Source organism: Neolamprologus brichardi, chromosome 2, assembly GCF_056152115.1.
Source record: "Neolamprologus brichardi isolate AB-2024 chromosome 2, ASM5615211v1, whole genome shotgun sequence".
Taxonomy (NCBI): domain Eukaryota; kingdom Metazoa; phylum Chordata; class Actinopteri; order Cichliformes; family Cichlidae; genus Neolamprologus; species Neolamprologus brichardi.
In genome coordinates this window covers 18026036-18053201 of record NC_142105.1, presented here as the reverse complement: position 1 = coordinate 18053201, position 27166 = coordinate 18026036, and the positions used below count along the sequence as shown (strand labels likewise).

At 40.8% G+C, this 27166-nt stretch overlaps 1 protein-coding gene across 2 annotated transcripts in view; it reads right to left on the bottom strand.

Annotated features, from left to right (window-relative positions):
* Positions 1-27166, bottom strand: part of aff2 (ALF transcription elongation factor 2) — a 190966-nt gene that overhangs the window by 20148 nt on the left and 143652 nt on the right. For both annotated transcript variants that reach the window (XM_006782067.3, XM_087847674.1), the window contains exons 11-17: positions 18290-18407; positions 16974-17079; positions 16696-16846; positions 16330-16545; positions 13225-13429; positions 5483-6535; positions 5268-5383 (exon numbers count right to left, since the gene is read on the bottom strand). In XM_006782067.3, coding sequence (XP_006782130.2) covers positions 5268-5383; positions 5483-6535; positions 13225-13429; positions 16330-16545; positions 16696-16846; positions 16974-17079; positions 18290-18407 — 1965 coding nt within the window. The remainder of the gene's footprint in view (positions 1-5267; positions 5384-5482; positions 6536-13224; positions 13430-16329; positions 16546-16695; positions 16847-16973; positions 17080-18289; positions 18408-27166) is intronic.

The window sequence follows — 27166 nt, the reverse complement described above, 5'->3', positions numbered from 1 at the left end:
TTATGAGATTTTTTCCGGTTTTACTTTTTCCAGTGACCCTGCCGGTTTGTTGGGTCGACACAGACGGGAGCCGTCTCTTCTACACAGAGCGAGACACGAAGGAGTAGGAGCCCAGCATTAAACACCTATGTCAGCACCTTATCAAAAGTATTATCTGACTTAAGCCCCTTTCAGTCATGCACTCCTTGTTTGGTCATTTGACTGCATCTGGCCAGGTTTTTGTAAGAAAAGAGCACGCTGGCTACTTTTTAAGTCGGCGTTGTGACAACTCCCATATTTTTCATACATAAGGCACATCGGATTATAAGGCGCATTAAGTGAAACAAAACAGTCAGATAAGTCAAACTTTACTAAACTCATTTTTCTTGCTTCCTCCACTTCCGTACCATCGATTCATTAAGGTTGAATTCTCTCACAGCTGCTCTATTCCCATGTTGTTGCAGTATATTAATGACTAACCTTCTATTGTGAATGGATGATCTCAGTTGTTCTCCTGACTGAAGTTTGGTCCGTTTACAGCATCCGACCATGCGACTGCATTTGTCCCTAACCATCGGGAACCCACACTTTAACTTTTATCCAGTGGAAAAAAAATTAGCATTATGCTAACATAGCTGTGTCGCTAGCCACCACGCAGCACATCATTATAAACTAGCTAGCCCAACTTCAGTAACCCTACAAACGTCACTGCTGTTTAGTTTTCTGTCTTCATTTATGTTGGAAGTGATAGCAGAGCTGTACATTTGAATTCTTTCAGAAATCTCTCAGTCGGAACATGCTATATCATGTTTAGGTGGAAGCTAGCGAGCTAACTTCCTGCTAACTTCTAACTCCGTTAAATGTAATAAATTCTGTTTTCATGGATGCCTGGATGTTAAACTTAATTGTTACACCTGGTAAAGCAGCAACGCTGATCATTTTATTAAAGATGAAAGAATTTAGACAGTTTTTAACTCTCAGTGATGCCGCAGGGTTTGTTTGACTTTGGGACCTGAACTGGATGGAGTTTAGGACCCAGATTACTCCACGAGGCTCCTGACTGCGGCAGCCATAATGCTCCAACAATCCTTCCTAGCTTAGCAAAGTCGTACTAAAACATTTTTTTAAAGAGTTTTGAGTGCCGGGTAGCACATCAAATCTGTTCGAGGTCAGTGAGCACAACCAGAATTCATACCCAAGGCACACTGGATTATAAGGTGCACTGTCGATTTTTGAGAAAATTAAAGGATTTTAAGTGTACCTTATAGTGTGGAAAATACGGTATGTATTACTTTCAGTATGACATGCTGTTACACCAAGGGGCAATCCATGGAGCTGAAAAATGAAGCCGATACAGAACTAGCAAAAGCTGCAGTTCCCGTAGGGGCCCACTTTTCTTTAGTTGTGACAAGAACTTCTTCAAAATCACTAAACATCTTTTGTATATTCTGAGATTTTACTTCGTTCTGTAATTCTACATCTAAAACAGACTGAAATATTTACAGAAAGTACAAGTTGACTGTATAGCACCTAGAACAATGCAGATAAAAGTCTGTGACGGGTCAGATTACAGATGAAATGTTCACAGAAGGTAAATTCATCTGGTTGCTTCCAGCTGTTTCCAGAAGTCTTCTCTCAAAGCTTCTGACACACTAACAACAGCATAAAATGACAAAAACACTTCATGAGTAACTTATGATAAATTACCCATAAAACTGAGACGGGATCAGTGAGGATCAAACAGAAAATGATGCTGATTAAAAGTTTTACTGAAGTTTGTGCGGGTGCATCCACAAAAATTGAGATAGGAGCCTCACTAATAATCCAAGAGGCTATTAAAATACATTCCCCATGGTAAGAAACATTTTTTTCCTAAACATGGCTAAACCACCACGGTAACTTATGCTGAACACATAACCTGGCTGGGAGTCGGGAATTGGTTGTGTTTAAAATTGACTGTGAGCGCCGTGTTTTCACTGAGCCTATTATTGAAAGTTTTAAGTGCAATATAGATTTTCTGCTGAGGGAATAGGTTTTATATGTCCAAGTTGTTAAGCCCTACCTGACTAAAACCACTGAATGAAGCGTGTGTCACAATGAAAAAGGGATGTACATGCATTAATACAGAAAATGTTTAAATGTTATACTTGATTCTAATCTGCTGCTAATCCTCTTTCACACTGATGGAACTGCAGCTACTGGAACACAGAACACACACCAAGAATATCAGTTCAATTAAAAAATTAATTTCACTTTGATCTGCCAACAAACTAAAGTAATTTCAAGGCGTCCTTTATGAGGTTCTGGGATGTTAACCTTTAATGTTTAAATGTATTCAGTTTAAAGTTTCAGAGCTCTAATGTGCAGCTGTCAGAAATAAAGCAGCACTGGGAGCAACTCAGCCATAAAATAATTAACTGGAATTAAAAAATGTATTTTACCACCCTGTGCGCTAAATCACCAGATTAACGATTTTCTGCAGCATTAATTTCTTGTCTTATTTGCGACTGTTTGCAATTTTTCTGTTATATTTTTAGATTCTTTACAGATTTTTAATCACCTTTTTATCTTTAAGAGCATCTGAGATGTGTCTAATTGCAGTAGGGGGTGCTGTTCTGACCCAGTGTTTGTGTTGTTGTTTCTCTTGCAGTAAAAATAATGTATTATATGGACCACAACTGGGCTGTGCTGTTCTGGGGTCAAATCTCAGTCACATGTGGTCATCGCGGATTATCTGCTATCAAAATATGACCCATGTGATTAAAAAAGGTGGGATGATAACTGTCAAAAGTCACAGGAAACTGCCAACTGGATCTGAGGCAGATGATCACATCAGCCAATTCAGAGTATACGTAAAAAGCCTCCCAGATGATAAACGGGCTGTGACAACTACTCCAGTGTCACAGGTTCAACTCCAGGTCACTCCCTCTTTTCTCTGCCACCTCTCTCTGCCGTGCATGCTTCGATAAAGCTGAGATGCTATAAAAATATTTCCTCTGTAGCTGTCACGTTGAGGCTTATTTATAGCGACAGCCCGCTTAGACTGTTTTTAAATAATTCACACGGAAAGCCGAGATTCATGGTTTGTCATTCCCGTGTCACCGTGTGAATTGAACTCGCCTGTCTAGTGGCTCCGTCGCGACATTCAAATTTTTAATCCTTCCTAAAAATACCCAGTCTCTAGTAAAGTTGCCTGATTACCTCTACTAGTGTCTATGACAGTCACATGAGGATGAGGAGCATGGGAAGGATGAATCAGTGGAGGGAAAGCTGAGCCTTTTCCACGTTTCTGGAATTTCTTAACTCATTTTAATAGAGTATCTAAAATTTTCATTCACAGGTTTCTTGGGATGATTGAGACATAATTTACTAATGAAACGAGGCTTCATTGACTGTTTTTCATCATACGGTTCTTTATTTTTTCCCTCACCTGCTCTGGAAAGGGTATTTGCAATGACCCTGAACTTTTGGTTTCAGACACTTTTTACCACTGTTGGCTCTGTATGATGTCACTATGAGCTGATATCCATGTTGCAAGTCAAGGTCAATGAAGTTATCATATATGGTTCCACATTAATGAGTTAGATTTCTCACTGGATCACCATATAGTGTTATATGGAATTGGGGCAACAATTAATATAAAACTGACTACCGTTGTTCTACATTTATGATAGAGTATTGTTTTTTTCATCGCTGCTCACTAGACATATCTGGTGCATGTCTAAAACTGGAGTTATCATCACTTGCACTAGTTTTACATGAGCAGGGTATATAAATAAATATGGTGCCTTCATATTATGGCACCAATTTTTAGAAACCAAAGACAAACAACACCTGTTTCAACATTTAGAACAACTCTTGATATGTATGATGTCTGGGTTTTATCGGCTTGCCACAGCTAGTTTTGATGTTACGATAAGTTTGGCAGTTTGGGTGAAAAACCCGATTTCCCTGAAAAAATGCTGATGTTTGAAATGCTCCAAGGCATTACTGATTGGTCAAATGCAATAGCATCACTATCTGTCACATGACCTGATTGGCTGGGAGAATTAAGTCAATTTAAGGAACCAAATATAGTTCCTCGTACATGTAAAATAAAGGATGAATGGAGCTAAAACAGCTTCTCTCAGGCAGAGGATGAACTAATAAGGTCCAGCATAAGATAAACAAGGATTATATTGAACTGAAAACATGCAAAGCTAGCTGTGTTTTTATTAGCTGTGCGAGTACATCCAGGTAAAGCTGTGACTAAATCCTCTTTCGATTTCAGTAAACTAATGTGTAAGAAACTGAGCTGATGTTTCTTGTGGTTTTTTGTGCTGAGTCTGTGTATCTGTTAAACAGCTTACCAGCTGCTTTGAATTTGTTTGTGATGAAAGATTCCTTCAGTAATATTTTCTCAGAAAAAAGGAGTGTCTTGTTGCATGAGCTGCTTGCTTTCATATCCAGGACCAGGAGGAGAGCGCGAGCACATTATCTTTTGTATTGAATTTAACAGACTTACTTGTCTTTAAAGCACTTTGTGGTCTTGCACCAGCCTGTTTGTCTGGAATACCTCTAATCTATGAAAAAGGAGAGCACCTCGTGCCCTCCGGCAGACTCTTATTTATTTCATTTTTCATTTTTTAAGTGCAGAAAAAAGATTTTGTTGGGCAGGTTTTACTACATTGACTGAGGACATGTGGACAGCTCTAACCGATGGTAGATCTGCCTTTAAAAAAGTAATCGGACTCCTAATAGATCAGATTTGCATGATTCACAGATTACTTTTGTTCAGCCTCTTGGTTCATCCACCACCTTCTTTTGGTTGGCTGTCGTTTGTAAACAGAAGCACTGAACAGTAGGTGGGCGGGGCCAGAGATGACCACATCATAACCAGGTGTAAGTAAAGTCCAGTAGAACTAGAGGAACAGAGGGTTCAGACCTACTCGCACATACGTTAATCTAATCACTCGACACTTTGGCCACGTTTACGCTGGCATCCACCATTGTACCAATGTATGTATGACAGAAAATAAGAAGCAGCACAATAGGATGACACTTTGCACAACATGTCTTCAGGCTGTGCTGCATTCTGATCTATCGATGCTACTGTTTGTGGATTGGTATCAGCACAATTAGTGAAAACCCCCTTGGACATCTGGCTCGTTGATAATGAGGGAGTGATGCCAAAACTTGATCTATGTAGTGTTTCGGGCTTTCATTACAGTACAATCTCTTCCTCATCCCGCTGAGTCCTTTCCCAGAGCTAATCTGCCGGGTGGCTCGTGTGCACTGTTAATGCTTACTCTGCCGTGCTGCTCTTATGGTTGTGTATTGGAGAGATGCAGGGTGGGAGGAGCAGACAGTCTTTGTCCAATCGCAGCTTCTTATTGCAGTTCACTGATGAGTCTCCGTGGTCCGACTAGGAACAGAGAAATCAGAATTCACAGATGTGAAGGAGTGAAGTAAACAGCCAGCAGAACAGTTAAGGCGCTATATGTGAACAAACGCTGCTTCACACCTTGTGTTTCCTCTTGCTCTTGCTTGTGTGTTTCTCGGGTGGAACCACCATGTTTGCAGCCGCCTGCCTTCTGTGTTTACCTCCGTTCTCTGCCCTCTCCGTCCTCCCAGCCAGCCTGGGATTAGTCTGCTCTTGCACGGGGTTGTTGTCCGGGACCCCCAGACCCTGGCACATCTTCTCTCTCTCCCCGAGTCCGAATCTTTCCCTGTCCTCTCTGTCCATCGGCCTCTCTCTCTCTGTTAATCGCTCTCTGTCACCTTGCCTCTCTCTGTCCTGCACTAATCGCTCATTTTCTTCCTCCTGTCTCTCCCCTTTCATCAGCTTCTGTCTCTCTCTGAGCCCCGGCCACTCTCTGTCTTCCTGCTTCTGTCTCTCCCTCTCTGCCACACCTATCCTCTCCCTCTCCCCCTGTCTCTCTCGGTCTCTCCCCTCACTCCCATCCCTTTCTGAAATTCCCACCCTTGATCTTTCCCCCGCGGCCTGGCCGGGCACCCTGCTGAGCAGACTCAGGTCAATTTTCACCCATAAACTCTGGATCTCATGGTATTCCCTCAAGGGTGAGAGAGGCACCTCGTGTCCCAGATTGGAAGGCGGTGACATGGGCTCCAGGTCTTTGCTTTGCCCTCCTAACCCTCCAGGATCGGGAACAGAGGTGCCAAATGAACCACTTATGTTGCTAATGCTCAGGGAGTTACAGCTACTACTGCTGCCGTTACTACTGCTGCCGATGCTACCGTTACTACTGCTGCTGCTACCGTTAGTGGGCACGTTGCTACCATCTTTGACTCGAAGTCCCTTCCCTCCAAATGTTCCCAGACTCCCCACACCGCCAGCAGAGCCAAGGCATGGGAGAAGAGGCGCGTGCATGTGTGCGTTGGACAGAGTCTGCGTGTTAATCGCAGAGCGTGTCGTCTGTGGCGGCAAAGCTGGGATTTTGATGGCTTCCTCCGTATCCGACTGGCATTCTGACGAAGAGGAGGAGGAATCTGTTTCGATGAATTCTCTGGACTTGGGTGTGATCCTGGTGCTGGGACCTCTGTGTTTCCGCTTGTCCTGATGAAAATATATGTAAATGTATGAAAAGGAGCAACAAAATACAAGATACAAGTCAAGAAAAAACGGCACATATAACACACACAAAGGAAACTTCTCATCTTTAGCCATCTCTTATATCCCGTCCACTAATGCACTTTTAAACCCCGATGAAGAAAAAAACCTGGGGTAGACAAACGTTATAATCAAAAGCAAAGCACATACAGCACATTACTGAATGTGATAATATCATGCAAATTAGGCAGCACGAGTTGCCAGCTTGTTCCACTAATCTGTGAAGCAAAAAGAAACATGTTTGACTGTCTCGTTTTGAATGTCACTGATATTCGCTGCACACAAGTCACACAGTTGAGCGCAGGCGGTCTGTTTGTCACATGCAAATTAAAAGATGCGTCTCACATTTCTTAGTTGAGTTCTTTCTAAGATGCGAGGGCACAGTTTCATAAACAAGTGCATCTTTATTATAGAAACTTTTCCAGTTTTCTCTTTAAAGATCCCGTTTCGATCCACTTCTGGATTGCTTCTGGTAAAGCAGGAATTTTTCCTGAGCTTCCTGGGAGCCGTGTCCTGACCACCTTCACTTAGCGATCCTCAGACTTGACCAGAGAGAAAACTTCTCAATGTCCCAAATTTCACACGGAATAATGTGTTTGATGAGCACAGTTCTCAGCCAAAGAGATTTGATAGGAGCACGTCGTCGTTCTCTTCATCTTTGTGCACAGTTAATTTGTCTTCCAGGGTGAGGCGCAGAACTTTTTTTTCCTTTTTTTTAGCTGTACAAACACAATATTCACTTCCTACCACACTACTTACATGATTTGGCACCCTGCGACTTTTTTCACTTCCCCCAAAATGAAAAATCAGATTGACCATCACCATTTTGACATAGTGAAGGAGCTCCAACACTCATTGTGGAGGCATTACCAGCAAGGGACAGAACAGCTCTTCCGGGGAGCGATGCATATAAAGTGGTCTGGAAGATGAACATCATGAAGCTTTAGGTTTCTAGAGTCGTGACTCACATAGCAGATCATTGAGTGTCCACTAAAGAAATATCCTCTTTGATGGTAACAGTGATATTCAGTCTTGATAGCATTATCATTAATTCTTTTAAGTTTTTAAAATATGTGGCGTCATATTCAAGTGCATCTAAAATCCTTGAAGAATAGGAAGAAATCGTTTGGAAAAGCTTTACTGTCTTACTGTTTTTCTCACAGACTGTATATAAAAGATGGACATAGCTTCCATAGTAGCAGAATCCAGATGTGAAACTTAAACTGAGTGTTTGTGCTGTTGTCATGTTAGTGTTTGAAACCTCAGAAAACGAACACGCAGGTTTAACCAGTGCAGGTGTAAGTGCTAGCTTATAGCCTAGCACAGTGGCTCCCAAAGTTGGGGCCATTGCAGGGGGGCACGGTATGAATAAAAAAATAGAATGCTTGAACACTGCTAGCATAATGGACAGGTTTTCAACGGGGCTGCCACACAAACACAAAGCAGAAGATGAAGCATCGCCACATGTGCTTCCAACTTCATTCCAAGCCAAAGACTTGAACATATAATGAAGGATATCTTGCCTTTGGCTTCACCTGCACAACGGTGGTGCCAAGGTAGGTCTCCCTGCCAGAATTAGTTTCTCCTGCTTCGGGAGCACACGCTGTCCAAATCTAGCTCATTTTCTTTCATGTAGTGAAGCTGCATTAGTACATCAGCTACATAGTCTGCTATTATTAATTTAATGGTGATAATTTACAAAACAAACATGTTGTGTTTAGTATGACCGGACACTAGCATGGACGTGGATGCTTCCTTACTGTTGCCTGTAGACTGTTTATCTACTAGCAGGAGCATCATTGTAATTTCAGTTTGGTTAAATGGATTTTAGTTACATGATGCTGATGTTACCTGAATAAACATTAGTATTAGTAGATATTAGACTTAGTATTTTGTCCTTTCTTTAATCCTTGGAATCATACAGTACACGATGACACAATAATGTGACATTTTGATTTAAATTGGGGAAATCCAGAAATCATCAAAGTCATTAGCTTACACTCTGTAAGCAGTCTACATTTGAAATGGAAATAATGTGAAAGGACAGAATAACTTCCAATTAAATTTTAATAGTTTTTCTCCTGTTTTCTTACCTAAATATGAGTGTGTAATATTCTGTTTTTACAGATGGATAAAGAAAACCAGTGACTGGTTAACCTGGCTCCTTTACTCTGTCTGTGGATCTCAGCCTCAAGCTTAGTTTATATCTCCTACAGACCAAACTCTTTGCAAACAGGTCACATCTACACAGTTTATGCCTGAAGCTGCACCACAGGGCACAGTCGTTTTAACCGAATTTTACTTAAACCGGTTAAAATGGTTAATTTTTTGTGGGCTGTCTTCTGTTGCAGTTAGTATTTACAGCAGCAGACATGCTGAACTATTCCATGTTTTTGGATAACAAAGGTGAAGGATATGGGCTTTGGCCTTATTGTAGGTTTGATTAGTGTTTTTGTTCTTTTGATTATTTTTTAACAATAGGAAAATAAATGTATATATAAATATATACGAGTGAAAACTGGCTTCTAGCTGTTTGTGTATCATCAGTTTAACTTTCTGACAAGCCTTCTTTCTTCTTCTGTAAATAATGTGTGCCAGCTGGCAGATGCAGCCACAATCCACTCAGTTTATTTTCATTTTTAGTGCTGTGTAGCTACACCTGCATCGCTGCCCTTGTCTTGTTCCCAATCAAAATTGACCCTGTGATGTTGAATGCTTAATTTTAGACATGTACTGATCAATTATCCTCAACTGAAACAAAGGCGAGCGAGGAGCAGCGATGTGTGTGCAGCAGCAACACGAGAAAGCAACTACAGAGGCAGATGCAGAGAAGAAAACACCACTAATGTTCCCAGTCGTCAGTATAAACCCACTCGCTTGGCAGACGCAGCCCTCTGGAATCTTTCCAATGCGTGTTGCCATCTGCAAAATCCATTCTCAGTAAATGCCATGTAGTGTTTTGCTGAAATAGAAAAAAGGGGGAAACTGTCCCTTGCACAGAGCTTATTTGTACTGCCGGCAAAAGCTTTTCCTTTCTTGAACAAAACTCCTCTGGCCTGTTTTTTCCATAGTTCACCTCTCCTCACTGTTGACATTAGCCGTCTTGCCAGCTGCTCTGCGCAACTAAAACAGGCAGAAGATCAAATGTTGCGACAGCACTTACGGCACCGATTGCACATGTTAGCGTTCATCTCCATTCTCAGGTAATTTAAGAAAGGTTATATCTCTTTAGTAAAACAAGGACATTTTCACCTGCGTACACTTGACAGGAGAGGCACATCTGTATGTATACCATGAAATATAACGACAACCCGTTGGGTTTAATTATATAGCATCGTTAGCTTTGATCTGTGTACGTACAAGAGAGCCAAAATCTCAGACTTCAGACTGAAAGGCTCACGTGTAGATTTTTATTAAACTTTTTGATCCGTTAGATGTGAATGAGACAGTTTAACCCAAATATAATCATTTCAGGCACACAGCTGTGGCTGTGAGCACAGCAGCATCACACAACTGCTGTGGAAGTGTAACAGTAACCAGTATTAGGGCCCCATTAAAAAAGAAATATTATTGCACATTTTGAGAATAAAGTTGACTTCATTCTTTAAATAATATTTCAAGTTTAATCTCGAAATTTCGACCTTATACTCAAAATAAACAGTAATATATATTTTTCATAATGCTTTGTCGTATTAATTCACCTGTAAATAAATGACATTGAAAACTTTGAACTTACAAGGTAAAATATTTACATGTAGCTACACTGGGACAAGTCGGTAAGAGTCAGCTTTCTCAGGAAACAAAGAAAGAATTATATTTTAAGTAAATGTATGTAGTGTTTAGGTCATTTTAAGGAATTGTGTAAGGGATTTTAAGTAGTGGAGGACTGATTTTAGAGCATCACTTCATGTGTTTTACAGCAAAGATGACACAAATCATACTGTAAGTAGAGAAAATCAAAACTGGCCGGCATGTGTGACCTTGTAATATAGGAACCAAGTCTAACTTAATTTATCAACTTTTATTTATAATCAAAAACAATATTGAACACAACAGAATTCGCAATAAATCAAATAAAGATATAAAGATGCAAAAAAATAAAGACCTAAAAATGTAAACTTCCACAGTATGACCGCTGTCCCAAAAAATAATTTACGATGTAAGATGTTCGTTTTTCCAAATATGACCACTGCACACTGCTTAAACTTACATTATATATATTTTTGTGTTGCTTTATTTCTATAAAATATATGAAGTTACGCAATTCTTAAAATTACTTACGCATTACTTAAAATTACCTTCAGAAAACTTAAATTTACTTACAATATAATTCTATCTTATTCTAGTGTATCTACCTTTAAGTGTTTATAGGTAAATATAATGATCTAATTTCAGGTAAAATACATTGAAACTCCATTTAATTACAGGGGAGCCGTTAGTCGTGGACGCCATTATTAAGTGTTACCACAAAAAGTTGTGTATATGTGGGGCAACCAATCAGAAAACAGCAAGGCTGTAAAGGGCTTGCTTCAGACAGTTGGTAAATTGAGAGGATTCACTAACGTCTGGCATAAAATAAACGATGGTCATTCTGAAATAAGAATATTAGGTCCCCTTTCAGGGGGTCCAGTACTGTGGGTAAATCCTTGCAGTGGGATACGTGGAAAAGTATTCGAACTTTTATGTTGCTTCCCTGAAGTCAATGAAAACAAAAGAGAACATGATGATAATTAGGCATTAAGTAATTAGTTGTTAAATTAATTCTAAGTAGTGTGTGAGCGAATTAAAGTTTGGAGCTCTGAGGGGCTGTAGCGCCTGTAGCTCCGGCTGCTGACGCAGAGGTGGCAGTTGTCAGAGTCGGGCACGTCATGCTGCCGGGTCACTTCTTCAAGTCTTCTCTGTGGGCTGTAACAGCTGAGCTGCTGTTTGCTGGTTACTGCAGTTTTCCTCAGTGTAATCTTGTTGTAACATCGCTGACAGCTGCTAACGTGTTAGTTGCTAATTTGTCAGCAGATGAGTTTTACGAGAACAATTTCCACAACCTGACAGCAGAACAACGGAGGGGAAATTTGTTCTCAAAGCAAAACAAGTAATGACGAAAGACACCAGCATCACAGAGATCAGCCAACATGAAAACATCTGAAAAGAAAATCATCAGCAAAATTTGTTTACACGTTTTCTAGGGCTTCTTATTCACTCACTGTTCAGCCTCACTGCAACGTTAAAGTTACATTAGGTCAACATTTTCATGATTTCCTTTTAGCATTTTGAACGTTTGTTGCTGTTTAACCATTTAAATCCTCCTGTTCTTCCACTTGAGTTAAAAACACTCTGTTACAATGTAACACTACCACCAACATCATTAGGTACCCCCTGCTAGTACCGGGTTGGATGCCCCTTTTGCCCTAATTCTTTAAGGCATCACACAGTTGCTGTAGATCTACAGTGAGCTCACTGTCATGAAGAAAGCAGTTTGAGCTTTTGTGATATTGAACATTATCTTGCTGCATGCAGTCATCAGCAGATGGGTGCACTGTGAGAGATGCTCAGGTAGGCTAACCTGTCGCTGGCGTCACACAGATGTTTTTCTAAACATCTGTAACTTCCTAAACTCCTAAACCCTTTGCTAAACTGAAAGAATTCCCACGCTTCCTGAAAGCAGCGTCTCTGTGCTTTTCAGTGATATTAGGGTTGCTGCAGCCCTGCTAAGGTTGCAGCTGTTGGTACCCAATGTGTGCCAAGAAAATATCCTCCACACCACTGCATCACCAGTAGCCTGAACTGTTGACGAGACATCCTGACCATCCACCATCTATCTGAGTGAGTCTGTGCAAATGATATCCTTAGTTTGCTGTTTTTAGCTGAAGGAAATGGCATCATGCGTGGTCTTCTGCTGCTGCGAGGTTTGCTGCGTTGTGCTGCGGTGTCAGGGATGCTCTTCTACATTCATATGTTGTAACGAGCAGTTATTTGAGTTACTGTTGCCTGCCGATCAACTCGAAGCAGTCTGGTCATTCTCCTCTGACCTTTGGCATCAACAAAGCATTTTTTACCCAGAGAATTGCTGCGTTCTCGATATTTTCTGAATCCTTTTTGAGACCATTCTCTGAAAATCCCAGTAGATCAGCAGAAACACTCAGCCGAGCAGCCCATCTGGCACCAACAACCATGCATTTCAAAGTCACTTTAATCACCTTTCTTCTCCAATCTGATGCTCACTTTGATCATGTATAGAGCATGTATGCCTAATTTCACTGAGTTGCTGCCCAGTGAGCAGTTCAACAGATGTACCTAACAAAGTGTTCATCTTTTGGTGTTTTAATATAAGTATGTAGCATTACGTGTATGCATTTAACAAAAACTGATTTCCCTTTTTCATTAATGAGCATAAAATAGCTGTATATATTCATATATATTCACACACAGCTGAGACTGGATTACAAACAGGAACCTTTCAGGGAAGGAACCACGAGTCAGTACATTTGCTGTAGAGTTGCATAAAGCGATAAGTATAGGGTACAGTCTGATACATCTGTACTTGGTGTTCAGCCCTATTCCAAATGTCTGCAACCTTCCTGCAGTACACACACACACACACACACACACACACACACACACACACATCTAAAACTAACCTGGTTTACACTGACAGCAGGTACTGGCAGTGGGGTTTGCTGTAGCGCTGCTGGTGGAGTGGCTGTGTTAGTGTTTGAGTTGGTAGCACTGCGAGGTTCTTTCCTTGGGGCTGTTTTCCCACCGGGAGGTTTACTACGCGGCCTCGGGGGGTTCTGATGCTCCAGGGAGGGGGGAGGCAACAGGTCCTTCTCCCTCGCTGCGGGGCTAATGGGAGAAACAATAAGAGGAAGGCTCACTACTGGAACTAGATTCACCCTTGAGCAAGGCAGTGAAGCCCAAGCTACATGATAAACAATAGAAGGTAATGCTTGCCATTGCTTGGTCTTGTGACAGCATGAAATAATTGAAAACAGCATGCATTCAGTCAAACTTGGACGTAGGAAGTTTAAAATGGAACGGAGAAAAGGAAGAGGTGACTGAGGGAGAGGAAAATGAAAAACAGGAAAAACAATCAATGTTATTTTTTTTCCTAATTAGGCCAACGTCAAGCTGCGCACAGAGTCTGACATGGCTTCTACTCAGTCTCAGCACTGTTCAGCTCAGAGGGAGTGACAGTCTTCAGTGGCCATGTGCCAGACAGCTCAGTGATCCACGGGAAACTCTGTTAGCTCTAAGCTGCAGTGTGAAGCAGGTGGTAAAGTTCCTAACAGTAATTGTAATAGTTTAGTCAATAGCAAGCACTGTATCAGTTATAGAGCCAGTTACACATCAGAATATAGGCTGCTGTGGATTTTTATCTCAAACTGTCAGGCTTATGTTGAAATGATGAAAGTGCACCAGTGTCTTCTTCATGTGCTGCTTTACAGAGACAGCTAAGATGGAAATATCTGGCTCAATTTTATTGATTAAAAGAGATATCACTATAGTCAGATGCACACAAACCCTGCCCTTGTACATTATGGCACAGCCCACATAGTAACAAAGTGTAGTGTAGAATGTGCTCAGCTCGAGTAGGTCAATACGGCTTAAGACAGTTGTTGCTTTTTAGGTAACTGGCTCTCAGAGGAGCTGGAGACATTCACCTGGGAGATGAAAATAAGACTTTTGTAGCTCTAGCTTAAAATTTATATATATATATATATATATATATATATATATATATATATATATATATATATATATATATATACTAGGGGTGCAACGATATACAAAATTCACGGTTCGGTTGGTTCAATACTTTGGTGTCACGGTTCGATATTGTTTCGATACAAAAAAATGTTCATGCTTTTTTAATTTGTCATTTATTACAATTAAAAATATATATTTTAACTCAAAAGTACAGTTTTTAAATTTAATGTTGCTGAAACAACAAAGTAATAAAAAAATAAATCTATCTGATTGAGAAATCACTCATCTTTGGAAAAGAGAGTTTATTACAGAGAAATGGCTCTTTCCAAAATAAAAGCTATACTATACGCTTCTTCTGGGCTATATTCTCAGCAGCACATTAAACATATCAGGTCCCCATAAGGAGGATCATGTGCTAACGGCTGTCTAAATGACTCGGGTAAAGTTTGTAGCATGCGTGCTTGTTGTATTTGTCTGCTTCCACTTGTCTTTGCACTAGGATGATGTCGGGGTAAATGTGCAGTCATATTCGTTGTGTTTCCACTAGTGCTGTCAGCGTTAATAGGGCTTTGGAGCGTGATGTCACGGGGGTGGGCGTGGAAAGGATTTTGGCCTGATCCGCCATTTTGGGGGTCCAGCGCAAGTGAAAAGGGAGCGAAGGCACACACAACAGCCATGGTTTGTATTTGCTGTGTGGTCGGCTGCAATGTTTGATTGCAACATGAGGCAGCTTGTGTATCGATGTTACCAAACGAAGGTGTCTAGCCTGGATAGCAGCTGTGAGACGAGCTGATATCCAGTTCTCTTCCATCTCCAAATATCTGTTGGTGCTCCAGAAGTTTTCATTCTGGTAAGTTCTAAATATGTTCATATCACTCTTTATAGCCTATTAGTTTTATTTTCTATGCGTTCTGAGGTCATAGCAAATTAGAACAAACATCCTACTGAGTGATTTTGCAGAACTACCTTCTGTTTCTAGAGTTGCTAATTATTTGGCATTATTGCAAACAAACCAGCTTATGAAATGGATGAAACACATCATGACTGAGTTCCAGCGCTCGTTAACGTGTTGGCCGTCCAGCCGCACGCACGGGGCGATCTCGTTAACTGAGATTTGCCACGTTATGGCGTCAACGTCATTTTAATGAGATTAACGCTGACAGCACTCGCGGGAACACAACGAATATGACTGCACATTTACTCCGACAGAATCCTAGTGCAAAGACAAGTGGAAGCAGACAAATACAACAAGCACGCATGCTACAAACTTTACCCGAGTCATTTAGACAGCCGTTAGCACATGATTCTCCTTATGGGGACCTGATATGTTTAATATGCTGCTGAGAATATAGCCCAGAAGAAGCGTATAGTATAGCTTTTATTTTGGAAAGAGACATTTCTCTGTAATAAACTCTCTTTTCCAAAGATGAGTGATTCCTCAATCAGATTTTTTCTTCCATTATTTTGTTGTTTCAGCAACATTAAATTTAAAAACTGTACTTTTGAGTTAAAATATATTTATAATTTTAATAAATGACAAAGTAAAAAGGCATGAACACTTTTTTTTATCGAAAAATATCGAACCGTGACACCAAAATATCGAACCGAACCGTGAATTTTGTGTATCGTTGCACCCCTAACACACATATATATATATATATATATATATATTTAGAACCTCACTTCACTATGACTTCAAAAAATTATATCCATGTCCACTACAGTATATCACAACAGATGTGACAGATATGAGCATGCCAGCTGAACTCAGTGGTTATATATTATATTACATTATTATATATATTATATTCAGCCATTAGAGGGAATATATGCTATGGTGAGGATTTTACAGAACTATATTTATCTTATAAGAATCTGTCCTGCCAGTGTTACATATCTATTTTGAAGAGCTACTTTTCTGTGTCTACAATAAAAAAATGTTGTTAACAACAACAAACAATTACTACTCCAACAAAGCTTCTACTATGTTAGAAGTAAAACACAAGCAGCTCGTCATCATTTTCTTTATTTCTTACCTGTGCTGGTTTGCTCTGTTCCATGTCTGGTTCTGATTATCCTCCACGCTGTTTGACCTCTCTGTCCGTCTGGGCTGTTTCTTCCCTGTGGTGTTCCTCCTTGGGGTCGTGACCTCAGGCCCCGACAACAGGCCCAGCGACAGCCTCATCTTAGACCTCTGGCCCTCCCCCGAGGCCTTCTGGCTCAGCTTGGCCTTTGCCTTCTCTCTGCCCGGGCTGAAGAAAACAAAACACATTTTTTTTCATATATATATGGTTAAGACACATTTTTGCCAGCTGCAACCTACAATTAGTCTTTCATTCAGTCTTTCATTCAGCAGATGCTATTTTGAAGAGCTACTTTAGAAATATTCTAAACAAACCTACCAGAAAGCTGCCCTCGTGTCCTTGTGCTCCACTGTAGGTGCAGCTGGAACAGGCGTACTGCTCGATCCACAGGGCTTGGTCTTGGCAGCCGTACCCACTCCCGGTGCTTCATTGCCTGGGGAGAATGTCTCTGGACCCTGGTTGATGGAGCCTAAGCAGTGGACCATTTGACTAGAATAGGTAATTGTAACCTAACCAAGATATGTTTATCTAGGCTATTTAGCACATCCTGCAGTTCTTCGTGGACAGAATGGCTTTAACCTTCCATGTCTACCAACCTGTGCCATGATGTTCTTGTTGTGGGGGAACCAGGGGTTTGGTCTGAGCTTGGACCTTATTCAACCAGCTGTCCAGCTGCCACTTGTTGGTTGACGGAGGCTCGGGCTAATAGGAGGAAAAAGACAACTTTTTATTTTGTTTGTGCTGTGATTTTTTTTACTGCTTTGTCTCTTTACATCAGTTTCTTCCAGTGTGTTTGATGGCACACGCCTATAAACCCAAGCAGCGTCGAGGCATTGAAATAATGCGATAAATATTGTCGTAATTTGTTTTTTCTGCAGATGAAGTTTTATGACTTTCAGAGCACTGACAAGACAGAGTGGGAAGAGTTCATTTAATTTACAGACAGTAAGATTTACAGTAAAGTGAGAAGCTGTGAATCGGGAAAATAACAGTGAAAGGGGATCTGTCTCTTATAAAATGTAAATAAAATTGGAGAGATTTGTCAGAGCTGAAGATATTCACAGCCTCAGTGTTTGTATTGGTGCATTGTTGACAGTACTGTGTAAAAATCTCGAGTGACCCCTCATTTCTTTATCTTTATATACAAGGAGCCAGGCTTTCTTACCATTTTTAAATTAATCTTAAGGAATAATTCTCCACGTTTTCTGAGAACGGCTTTTTCACTCAGTTCCGTCCTTACACTGGATAGTCGCAGATTTAAGCCCTGTGGGAGTGTCCCCCCAAGAGGGACAATGGACCCCCTATTGATCCTCTACCTAACCACACAAGCCAAGGTGTGAAGACGGGTGTAGGTCACAATCAGCCAAGGTTTCGGGTGAACTCATTGTGAAACCTAGCCCCACCCTATCATGTAATTTGTGAGGTCAGATGGCGCTCATATCAACTGACTTTCAGACTTTTTTAACCTATTCGAACTGTACAAACTCTGCTTTTGCCTTAGGTACTGTATTTCCATTTATTTTTGCATGTTTCAATAAATCCCACGACCATTCCTAGAAAAATCTAAAGAATCGAAGGGTGGCTCAAGACTTTATCACATTACTGCATGTGATACAGAAAAAAACTGGCTAAATGAGATCTAACAGCTGAGAAAAAGGATCACCTTTCATGACTCTTCATTTATTTTACAATACATTAAACATAAGGGAATATAATATTTACTTATTTGTATTTAACCATTTTAACAATGGTTAGCATTTTCTCCCAATAAAAAATTTGTGTGTTTACCCAGTTGGTACCCACTGTGTGCACACAGTTACCAGGAAATCTGCATAAATACACACACACACACACACACACACACACACACACACACACACACACACACACACACACCGAGTTGTCATCCTACCTCTGGAGTGTTTGTGCGGGAGGCCTGATTATACTCGCTGTCACTGGAGCTGCTCTCAGACTCGTCGGTGTCAGACTCTGAGCTGCTTTCTGATTCACTGCTGCTCCCTGATGCACCACTAAAAAAGAAAGACAGACAGAATGGGGGGTAGATGGGGTGTATGTGTGTGGGGGGATCAACATGTCACAATGGAACAAAACAAAATCAGTTTCACTGGATGCTGAGAAAGCACAGCGACGGCCACTGTCATCGCTAATGAGGTTACACCAAAAAGTTTCAGCACAAAGTTTCACACTTTGCGGGATGACACGGATGTCCACTCGCTGCTTTGCTTTTTGCTTTTGTTATGACTGTCAGCACTGCCTGTCAGAAACAAAGGTTTACACTTTCAGAACATTATATGGTCTTTATCCAGATGATACTTAATCTTCAAATCTCCATAAATTTAGGACAGGAAATTATCTTTTTAAAGAATCATGGCTTAAACATCTGCATGTCCTCTTCCTTTTTCTCTAAACAACATGACATCCACTATAAAACACTTTAAAATTCTGGCATGACCTCTCATTCGCCAGCTCAAGTCAATTATGTCTTTTATTGATTTCAAATGTTGCACAGCCAAGAGGACTCTATCACCAAAGTCACCTCTCTGCTGGCATGAACTCAAATCTTTTTGTCTGTTTAAATCCAACTTTCAAACTCAGGAAGTAAATTACCCTTAACTGGACATGAATTTGAACAAGCACATTAAAAACGTATCAGAAGTGCCCTTCTTATATAAATATACTTTAATTTATGCACGACGTGTGTGGGTGCAAACAGCCTTTGTTCACTGCTACTGGATGAAGCCCTACAGTGTTTACTGACTCATCCTGCCACTTAGTCTCAATCAGTGTCAGGGCTGTTTAAAGTACCTGCTGGGTCGTGACTTTCACTGTTGCTTGTACTGCTTCTCTTGCTTTAGTGTTAAGATCGTAGCTCCCTATCAGTCTGGTTCAAATGAGATGAGCCAACGTGTTTGTTGTGTTAAAGTGATGAGCGGGGTTCTAGATCACTATTATTTATATTTTGAATATGTATTATATTCATGTAAAATAAAGAGGAAGAAAAATGCATTTTCCCTCGAAAAGCAAATGGTTTGTTTATTAGTCTAACAGGGGTGTTCTGTTGGATGTTTTTTTTTTTTAATATTATTTTTTGGCATTTTGCCTTTTTTGGATAGAGACAGCAAAGAGGGGAGAGAGAGGGGGAAGACATGTAGCAAAGGCCTGTGGGTTAGACCAGCGGTTCCCAACCTTTTTTGCGCCACGGACCGGTTTATGCCCGACAATATTTTCACGGACCGGACTTAAGGTGTCGCGGAAAAATACAACAAAATAAAACTAGTACCGCTACTGAAAAACAGAAGAGTTATTCATAACACACGTGAAAAGGCCCATGAAAACCGAGTTAACGATAAAAACGATAACAAAATAACGCTGAACCGATAAAAACCCTGAAAACCACACATTTCACACCTGAGCCTCAACTCTCGCGGCCCGGTACCAAACAACTCACGGACCGGTACCGGTCCGAGGGCCGGGGGTTGGAGACCGCTGGGTTAGACTAGAACCCGGACCGCTGCTCTATGGCCTTGTGGGATGTAAGCTTAATCAGCACCCAACAACGGTTCTCATTTAAATAAAAGCAGAGGTAGTTGACTTTCCATGTTTCGATTGCCTGGATAGCCATTTAATTCATCAATCAGTGGTATTCTTACCTCAGGTTTGAGAAAAGTTTGACTTTGAGGGTCTTGTCCCAAAATCCCTGATGCTAAATCAGCAGTCCCCAACCTTTTTTCGCCACAGACCGGTTTATGTCCGACAATATTTTCACAGACCGACCTTTAAGGTGTCACGGATAAATACAACAAAATAAAACCAGTACTGGTACCAAAAAAAAGATTTATTCATAACACACGGGAAAAGAACCAGGGATACCGAGTTGTAGCGTTTGACCCGATAAACATACGCTGGGGCGAATATTTTGACAGCAAAACTTTTTATTTAGAGATGTGGGTTTATTCACAGCCACTCCCGCTCTCTGCAGCTGTCACGTCCGCTCTCCCTCCGACTGTCACTGTCAACATAAAAAGACACACAATCAGTGTCGGAACCCAGCACACCTGTCGACCCCGCCCCTGCGCCGCCCCGGGAGCTCACTGTGTCACCCCTCCTCTGCAGCTGGCCAGAGACCACACCCACGCCACACGAGTTAACGATAAAAACCAATAAAAGCCATAAATTTCACACCCGAGCCTCAAGTCTTGTGGCCCGGTACCAAACGACCACGGTCCGTGCCGCAGGGCTTGGGGACATCTGCGCTAAATGATGGCTATGATAACTTACCAGCAGTTTTGGCGGGAAATTTAAATGATTTACATTTTATCCCTTTTTCCAGTTTATATTTGCCTTTGTGTGTGTATGTATGCAACATTCAAATAATCTGCAATATCGTTACATTATCAATGTTTTATTACAAATTCTGGGCTTGCCTCCATTTTTAAAATGAACAAATAAATCTCTGTGTCACCACAACCCCTACCCAAGTACAACGTATGACAATTTAATTTTATCGCTTTATACTCAAAATGAAGAAAAAGACACAAAAGGAGGTGTAAATAGCAACACCTTCTTTTGTGTCCAGATCGCCCAATCTGTCTTCCTCAGCCTCCTATTGGAATCCCGGACGAGCCCCCAATTGTAAATATCAACACTTCACCGAGTTCTTTGGATTTCTCAGAGGCATCCAATGGAAGACAAAACACTGCTCAGTAGACCATTTAACACTTTATTACTTCTAGAAGGGAGATGCGTCCTGCATGACACGCTGCCGTGGATCTCAAAATGGTGGCGTGCCCCTAACAGTTTTATTATAGAAGCTCTCTCATTCTAGTCTAAACAACACCGTCTCAGTAACTTTCCACTAGAGATGATCCCATTCATTCAATGGTCATTCAGTTTTTAACCAATGTGTTTCATTCTTTAATCAAGGGTGTCAAATTAAATCACACTAAGAGCCACAGAAGGAAATAAGAATCACATAAAGAGACATACATATACAGATTATTGACACACTTTAATTTAATTGAACATATATGTCCAATATAGCTACTTTTACATACAATTTATTGTCCTCAGCGTCTCCATAGGAAATTCACAGCTACCTGTTTCAAACACCTGATGTCAGCTAATGATCGTATGTGGCATTTAATAAAAACTCATATATCCTGATGGAACTGGGGAGAAATGAGTGTCAGGTAAAGTAGTTTTTGTGTAAGACAGAATCTTTTCTCAGGCTCCGTCGTTATTGGTCGATTAATAGATGGTGTCGTTGAACGTTCATTTCTTTCTTCCTGCTATCCCTGTTTAGCCCAGAAATGGGAACAAAACACAAATCTTCACAACTTTCAAGACCAAACTATTTGTCCACCTCTCATTTTTGTCATCAGGGAGGAGTTAACAAGACCCGGATGAACTATGATCCCAGCCTATCATCAGAGTGACTGGAAAACTGAGCTCAGGAAGCGGCTCTGAGATCCTTCAGGACGTTTAAACTAATCCCTGTTTTCTCTTCACTTCAAAAACATTTCACACACTTTTTTGAACAAAAGATAATAATCAGAGGAATCGACTGCTTCATGACTGATTTGCTAAAAAATTACGCACCTATCAGTGGGTAAAAAAAAAGCCTAGCTACTAATAAATGCATAAACACAGCATTTTGAACCTGTTCAATTGTCTCATCTTCTCTGGTGCTTCGGCTGGCCTTGTGTTCATCCATCCTTCCACAGAGCTTTAAATGGTCTCCTGGAGGCAACACGCCCGCTCGTCCCAACTTAAGAATACACACAAATACACTTGTGCGCGCACACAGTTTTTTTGCAATTATGTGTAGTTCCCTTTGTGTAAGTGAGAGTGTGCACGTAATTTCAGTTCAAGGCTGCCATCACAGCAGGCACCAATCTGTGTGAGCAGTCAAGCAGCAAATCCATCAACTGTTCCTCGGGCAACACACACACACACACACACAGTGACAGAGACTGTATGAATGCAGTCTCTGTCCTGTTTTTCTTCTATCATTACTCATCTATTCTCTGTCTTCCCTCTCTTTCAGTTTCAATTAAATTTTCACCTCACTTTGCTCTAATAGCAAACCAGTTGAAACAATATTGGCAAAGCACTGTGTTAAACCCTCGTATACATGTTTGTGTGCGCCCCTATGCATACCCTACATCGTGCAGTCTCTGCCAGTTGTGTGTTTGGAAGACATACGAAGGCACCCTCGGAAAGTATTTTTAAGAAACGCAGGAAAGCTTCATGTATGTGTGTTGGTTTTCTTTGCCTGGCTGGTGAATCGGCATCACAGTAACACAGGAAATGAGTCAGTGATATGATTCCCAATTATTTCTCTCTCTCTCTCTCTTTTTTCCTGTAACAGGGGACTTTGATTTTCTACATGTGCTGTGATGGTTATGTATATACTGCTTAATGTCAGTGCTGCTTAAATGTCATTAGGTAACCTTTCCTATGCCTGGGGGAAATTTATTGATGAGGCCAAATGCATCCAGATGAGAAGCGGATGTATTAATTCATCTTCTGTTAACCCCTGGGAGGCGCCATGATACACTACAAACAAACTGACATGCTGACGCCCTAAAAGCTGATCTAGTGAATATATGTCATCTGAACACATCGAGCAGAACGAGGGAAACTTGATCCAAGAATTCTGAGTCATAGTTCTGATTATTTAACAGATTTAAGTGAAATATTAATGCAGCTTTTATCTTTTTACTTTTACTTGATTCTTGAGGAAGGCAGGACAAAGACGATATCCAGTTCATGACAACAATGAGAAGGGCCACTCAACATGATAACTGAGTCAGCGCTGGCTGATCGGTGTCTCGGCACAGGCGACTGGACCGGATTAAGTCTGCTAGGCCTTACCCGCTACTTTGATATACAGCGCCCCCTCGTTTATCGCAAGAGTTACGTTCTAAAAATAATCCACGGTAGTTGAAATCAGTAGTCGGCTTTATTTTTTACAATAATTATAATTATATTAATGTTTCCAGACTACAGTTATAGTGCTTTTCCCCACTAATTTATTTTTCATATTTGCAGTACATATGAAAAATAACTTCTGTTTCTAGTTTCTTAATACTGCTTTTTACTGTTCACTGTCAATCTGACTAAAAGAAATAATGGATTATATGTAAAATAATAATAATACAGAAAATCCTCAGACAATGATCTTTTAAACACTTGTTGCTCCTTCAGTTCTCTTTAGTCAGAATCTGAGATATTATACAGCTTGGCCCAATATCACTGTTTAAAGTCTAGTATGTGTTTATGTTGGAGTGGTGAGTGTTCTGTCCGTCAGATACCTGATAAGGAAATGGGAGGCAATGTGACGAATGATGTGAACATTAACTGCATTTCTGGATTGTTTCAGCATGAAACTGAAAACAAGGACTGTTAGGTTTTTTAGTGACGATCCTGCTTATGCTCAGATTAATGAAGAAATGAGTTGAGATGCCAGACAGATGGTAACAGCAGACATAACCTGGACTTCAGTCTAAGCCGACGTTTTTATGTCCCTTACTGCCTTTAAAGATCTTTTGATGTGTAACCAAAGAGAACCAAGTGTGTGTGAGTCAGCAGCAGATCTCTCTTGCAGAGGAGGCTCATTAATATTATTGATTCAAGTCCAAAAGACCCAGACTGTGGCGTGACTACAGTATGCCACTCTTTTTTTTCCATCTAACAAATGAATAACTTTTGGACAAATGAGGCTTAAATCAGTGCTACAAGAGGACGTTACCTGATGCATCTCTTCAAGAGAATTATTAAGTAGTTATCATTTAGTTTACATAAAGCTCCAAAAGCAAACTGATTGTCCACTACTGTGCAAAAAGATCTGGCAAAGTTCAAAGTTCACCCCCAAATATCCCAAAATATGACACTGGACTTGACGTGACCCCGATGGCAGGCAGAAGTCTTTTGGTCAGCAGTTTTTTCTTAAGCCGGATTACAATCTGCTTCTGTTGTTGCTCCAGGAAAAACTGGAGCTTGCTTTCATATAAAGCACCGTCTTATTTAATGAGTGTGTCTACTTTCTAACTCTCCTCAGTGGGCAGCTAGCCCACAGTGCCGATAAGACATCTGGCAAGAAATCAAGGTGAGAACAAACATCAGCTGAGCATCTGCTGCATCGAAGTAGGCTGCACTTGTTTGTCATTAGTGCTGGAAAGACTTGTACGAGTGCTGGGCTCCCTCTACAGAACTGTTTAAGTGGACCTGGGTGATGTTAGTTTTTTAAATTATTCATTATGTTGCTATCAGACGTTTGCAACATAAAATGTCTTTTTTTTACACCACAATAGAAACATTATGGGCAAACGGTGCAAAGGGCATTTAATGCATCTGATGGGAGGCTTTTTTGTTTCAGCTCGTCATTCGTCAAAAGACAAAAACTGCCCGACACGAGTTTACGTTTCCCGCTCTGATGTGTTTCGTTTTTGTTTAAAAAGCGCCGAGTGAAGTTAAAGGAGGAGCGTGAGCGTCTTTTACTCTCAATGGGATTTTCAGTTGAGTGCTCTCTAGCCTATTTTATTCTGGCAACATAAACAGTATGTGTTGAAGGAAGGAGATTAAAGGAGATGAGTATGCGTGTGAAAGCATTACATCTGGCTTGCTTTCCTCCTCTTTCCTCAGGAATCAGCCATCAAGCCGTCAGAAATAAATTAATGCCGCCGTCGTTGCCAAATTAAAATGCGGCGCCAGCTGGTGCAGACTGACGGAGCAGCTTTTAAGTGGACGTTTCGTGTACATGCCTCAGATGTTTAGCTCAAGTTAAGACATACAAACTTCATCTAGGAGTGCATTAGTGTGTCTGAGCCGATGACTTGATGGACACTGAGTTACTAGTTTTTCCAAACACATTCCCCTTGTTGTCAGTTAGAAACGGTGAAACATATGTCACTTATCTCTGAGTGAGCTTGAGATATTAGCTCTTATTTCATTATTAAATCCCTATTGTTGATATCCTGTCTCCCATAATATCTTATATTACCTCGTTCATGTATTTATAATCACTCAGCTCAGTCTGTGTTATAAGGCTGTATATAAAGGAAGTGACAGGACATATGTTTCCTGTATACAAACTACCCGAAAGACAATTTCCTCTTCAGTGCTTCCAATTAGTGTTTCTGTCCTTGTTTATGTCGTAAGCATCAAACCTGTTTGCTCATTTAGGACAAAGAGGCTTCGCTCTGGGTTTTTTCCTGTGTATTCCTGTGTCAACGTTGCATAAGTAACACAGATAAGACTTACAAAATAGCCTTTGTCAGATCTTCAGGCTCCAGCAGAAGCTTCGGTGTCTGTTTATTTGTGTGATAAAATCACAGGCACAACAGGGGAAATGAAAGCCTTACAGCCTTGACAAAGTGATCCGTTGGTTTGATATGTCCAGTGGGCCTCACAAGATCCACACGACACCCACATATTTAAAGGCTGCAGCCTTTTAAATAGTGACTCAACAAAGTATTCGTGGTTGGAACTATCAACAGGGTCAAGGGGGAGAGCTCGGTAGAAGTAATTCCTGGTTTTTGGAGGTTTTCTTTTCTTCATCATACCAGTGAGACGTGTGGAAAATGTGTGTGTGGGTCACAGTCCTGTGCTACAGCTGGTCTTTCAGCATTATGTGCATTATGTGAGTCGGGAGGTAACAAAGTAACTGTACTGAAGTGGAGCTTTTGGGTATCTGTACTTTACCTGAGTAGTTTTTTTACTTTTACTCCCTGAATGTTCAAACAAATATCTGTACTTTGTACTCCTTACATTTTCAAAACAGGCTCATTACTTTTGGTTTAACGCTTTGAGGGGTTTTTATTACACATCACGGCGGGCTTCAAACATCAAAGTGATTTGAGCCCAAACTGAAACACATGAAATGCATTTATTACCAGGAGATGTGGCACAAAAAGACATGAAAGATGCAAAAAACAAACAAACCCCAAAACCCTGTGTGGCATAGTTGAAGGGGTTAAATTGGGTGTTTTTATTTATTTCTTTTTTTGGCACAACACCCGAAAAACTGCAGGTGGTACTTCAGCCTCTAGCCATACAGAAGACGAGCGAGCATAAAGGGAGTTACATTTTTTTTAAGTGTCAGGTAATTTCAAATGTAACCTTTCTATCAGTTCAACAAACAACTAAAGGTCCAGCTGCTGTATTTCACAGAAAAGGAAGAGAGCTGACTTCACTCAGAGATGGAGAAAGATAAGAAAGGCAGGAGAGGAAGAACAGAGGGTAGATTTAATAGTAAGGACGCTGTTTGATGAACTGGAAATGTAAAGTACATGTGGCATTATGTTTTTTTTTTCATATTGTGAAATGTGCTACAAACCAAACTGAGGTTGTTATTTAAGGTTGCATGAAAATCCTTTGCAGTTCAGTGCAGGACAAACAGGTTAGTTTGCTGCACTGTGATGGATTTAAAGTAAAGAACAGTGTGACTGGTGCACAGCGGCCGTGGTTTCATGGGCAGAGTTTGGTTACATCGAGGGGAGCAGAGATTCATATGATTTTTAGCTGATGATGCTGAGATCCACTGACCGAATTCTACCTTCATACCAACTGCATACTGTCTAATACAAAGCCAGCATAGACCGTGTAGTGTCAGTGTCGAGGATGAAAATCAGCTCATGAAACTTCTGTTAAATTCAGGTAAATCCACAAAGAGCAGTAAACCTCAGAGCAGCAGCAGGTCAGCTGATCACAGCCTGAGCTATAAAAATCTGCTGGAGCTCTGAACAGAAATGACCATGAGCTGTGA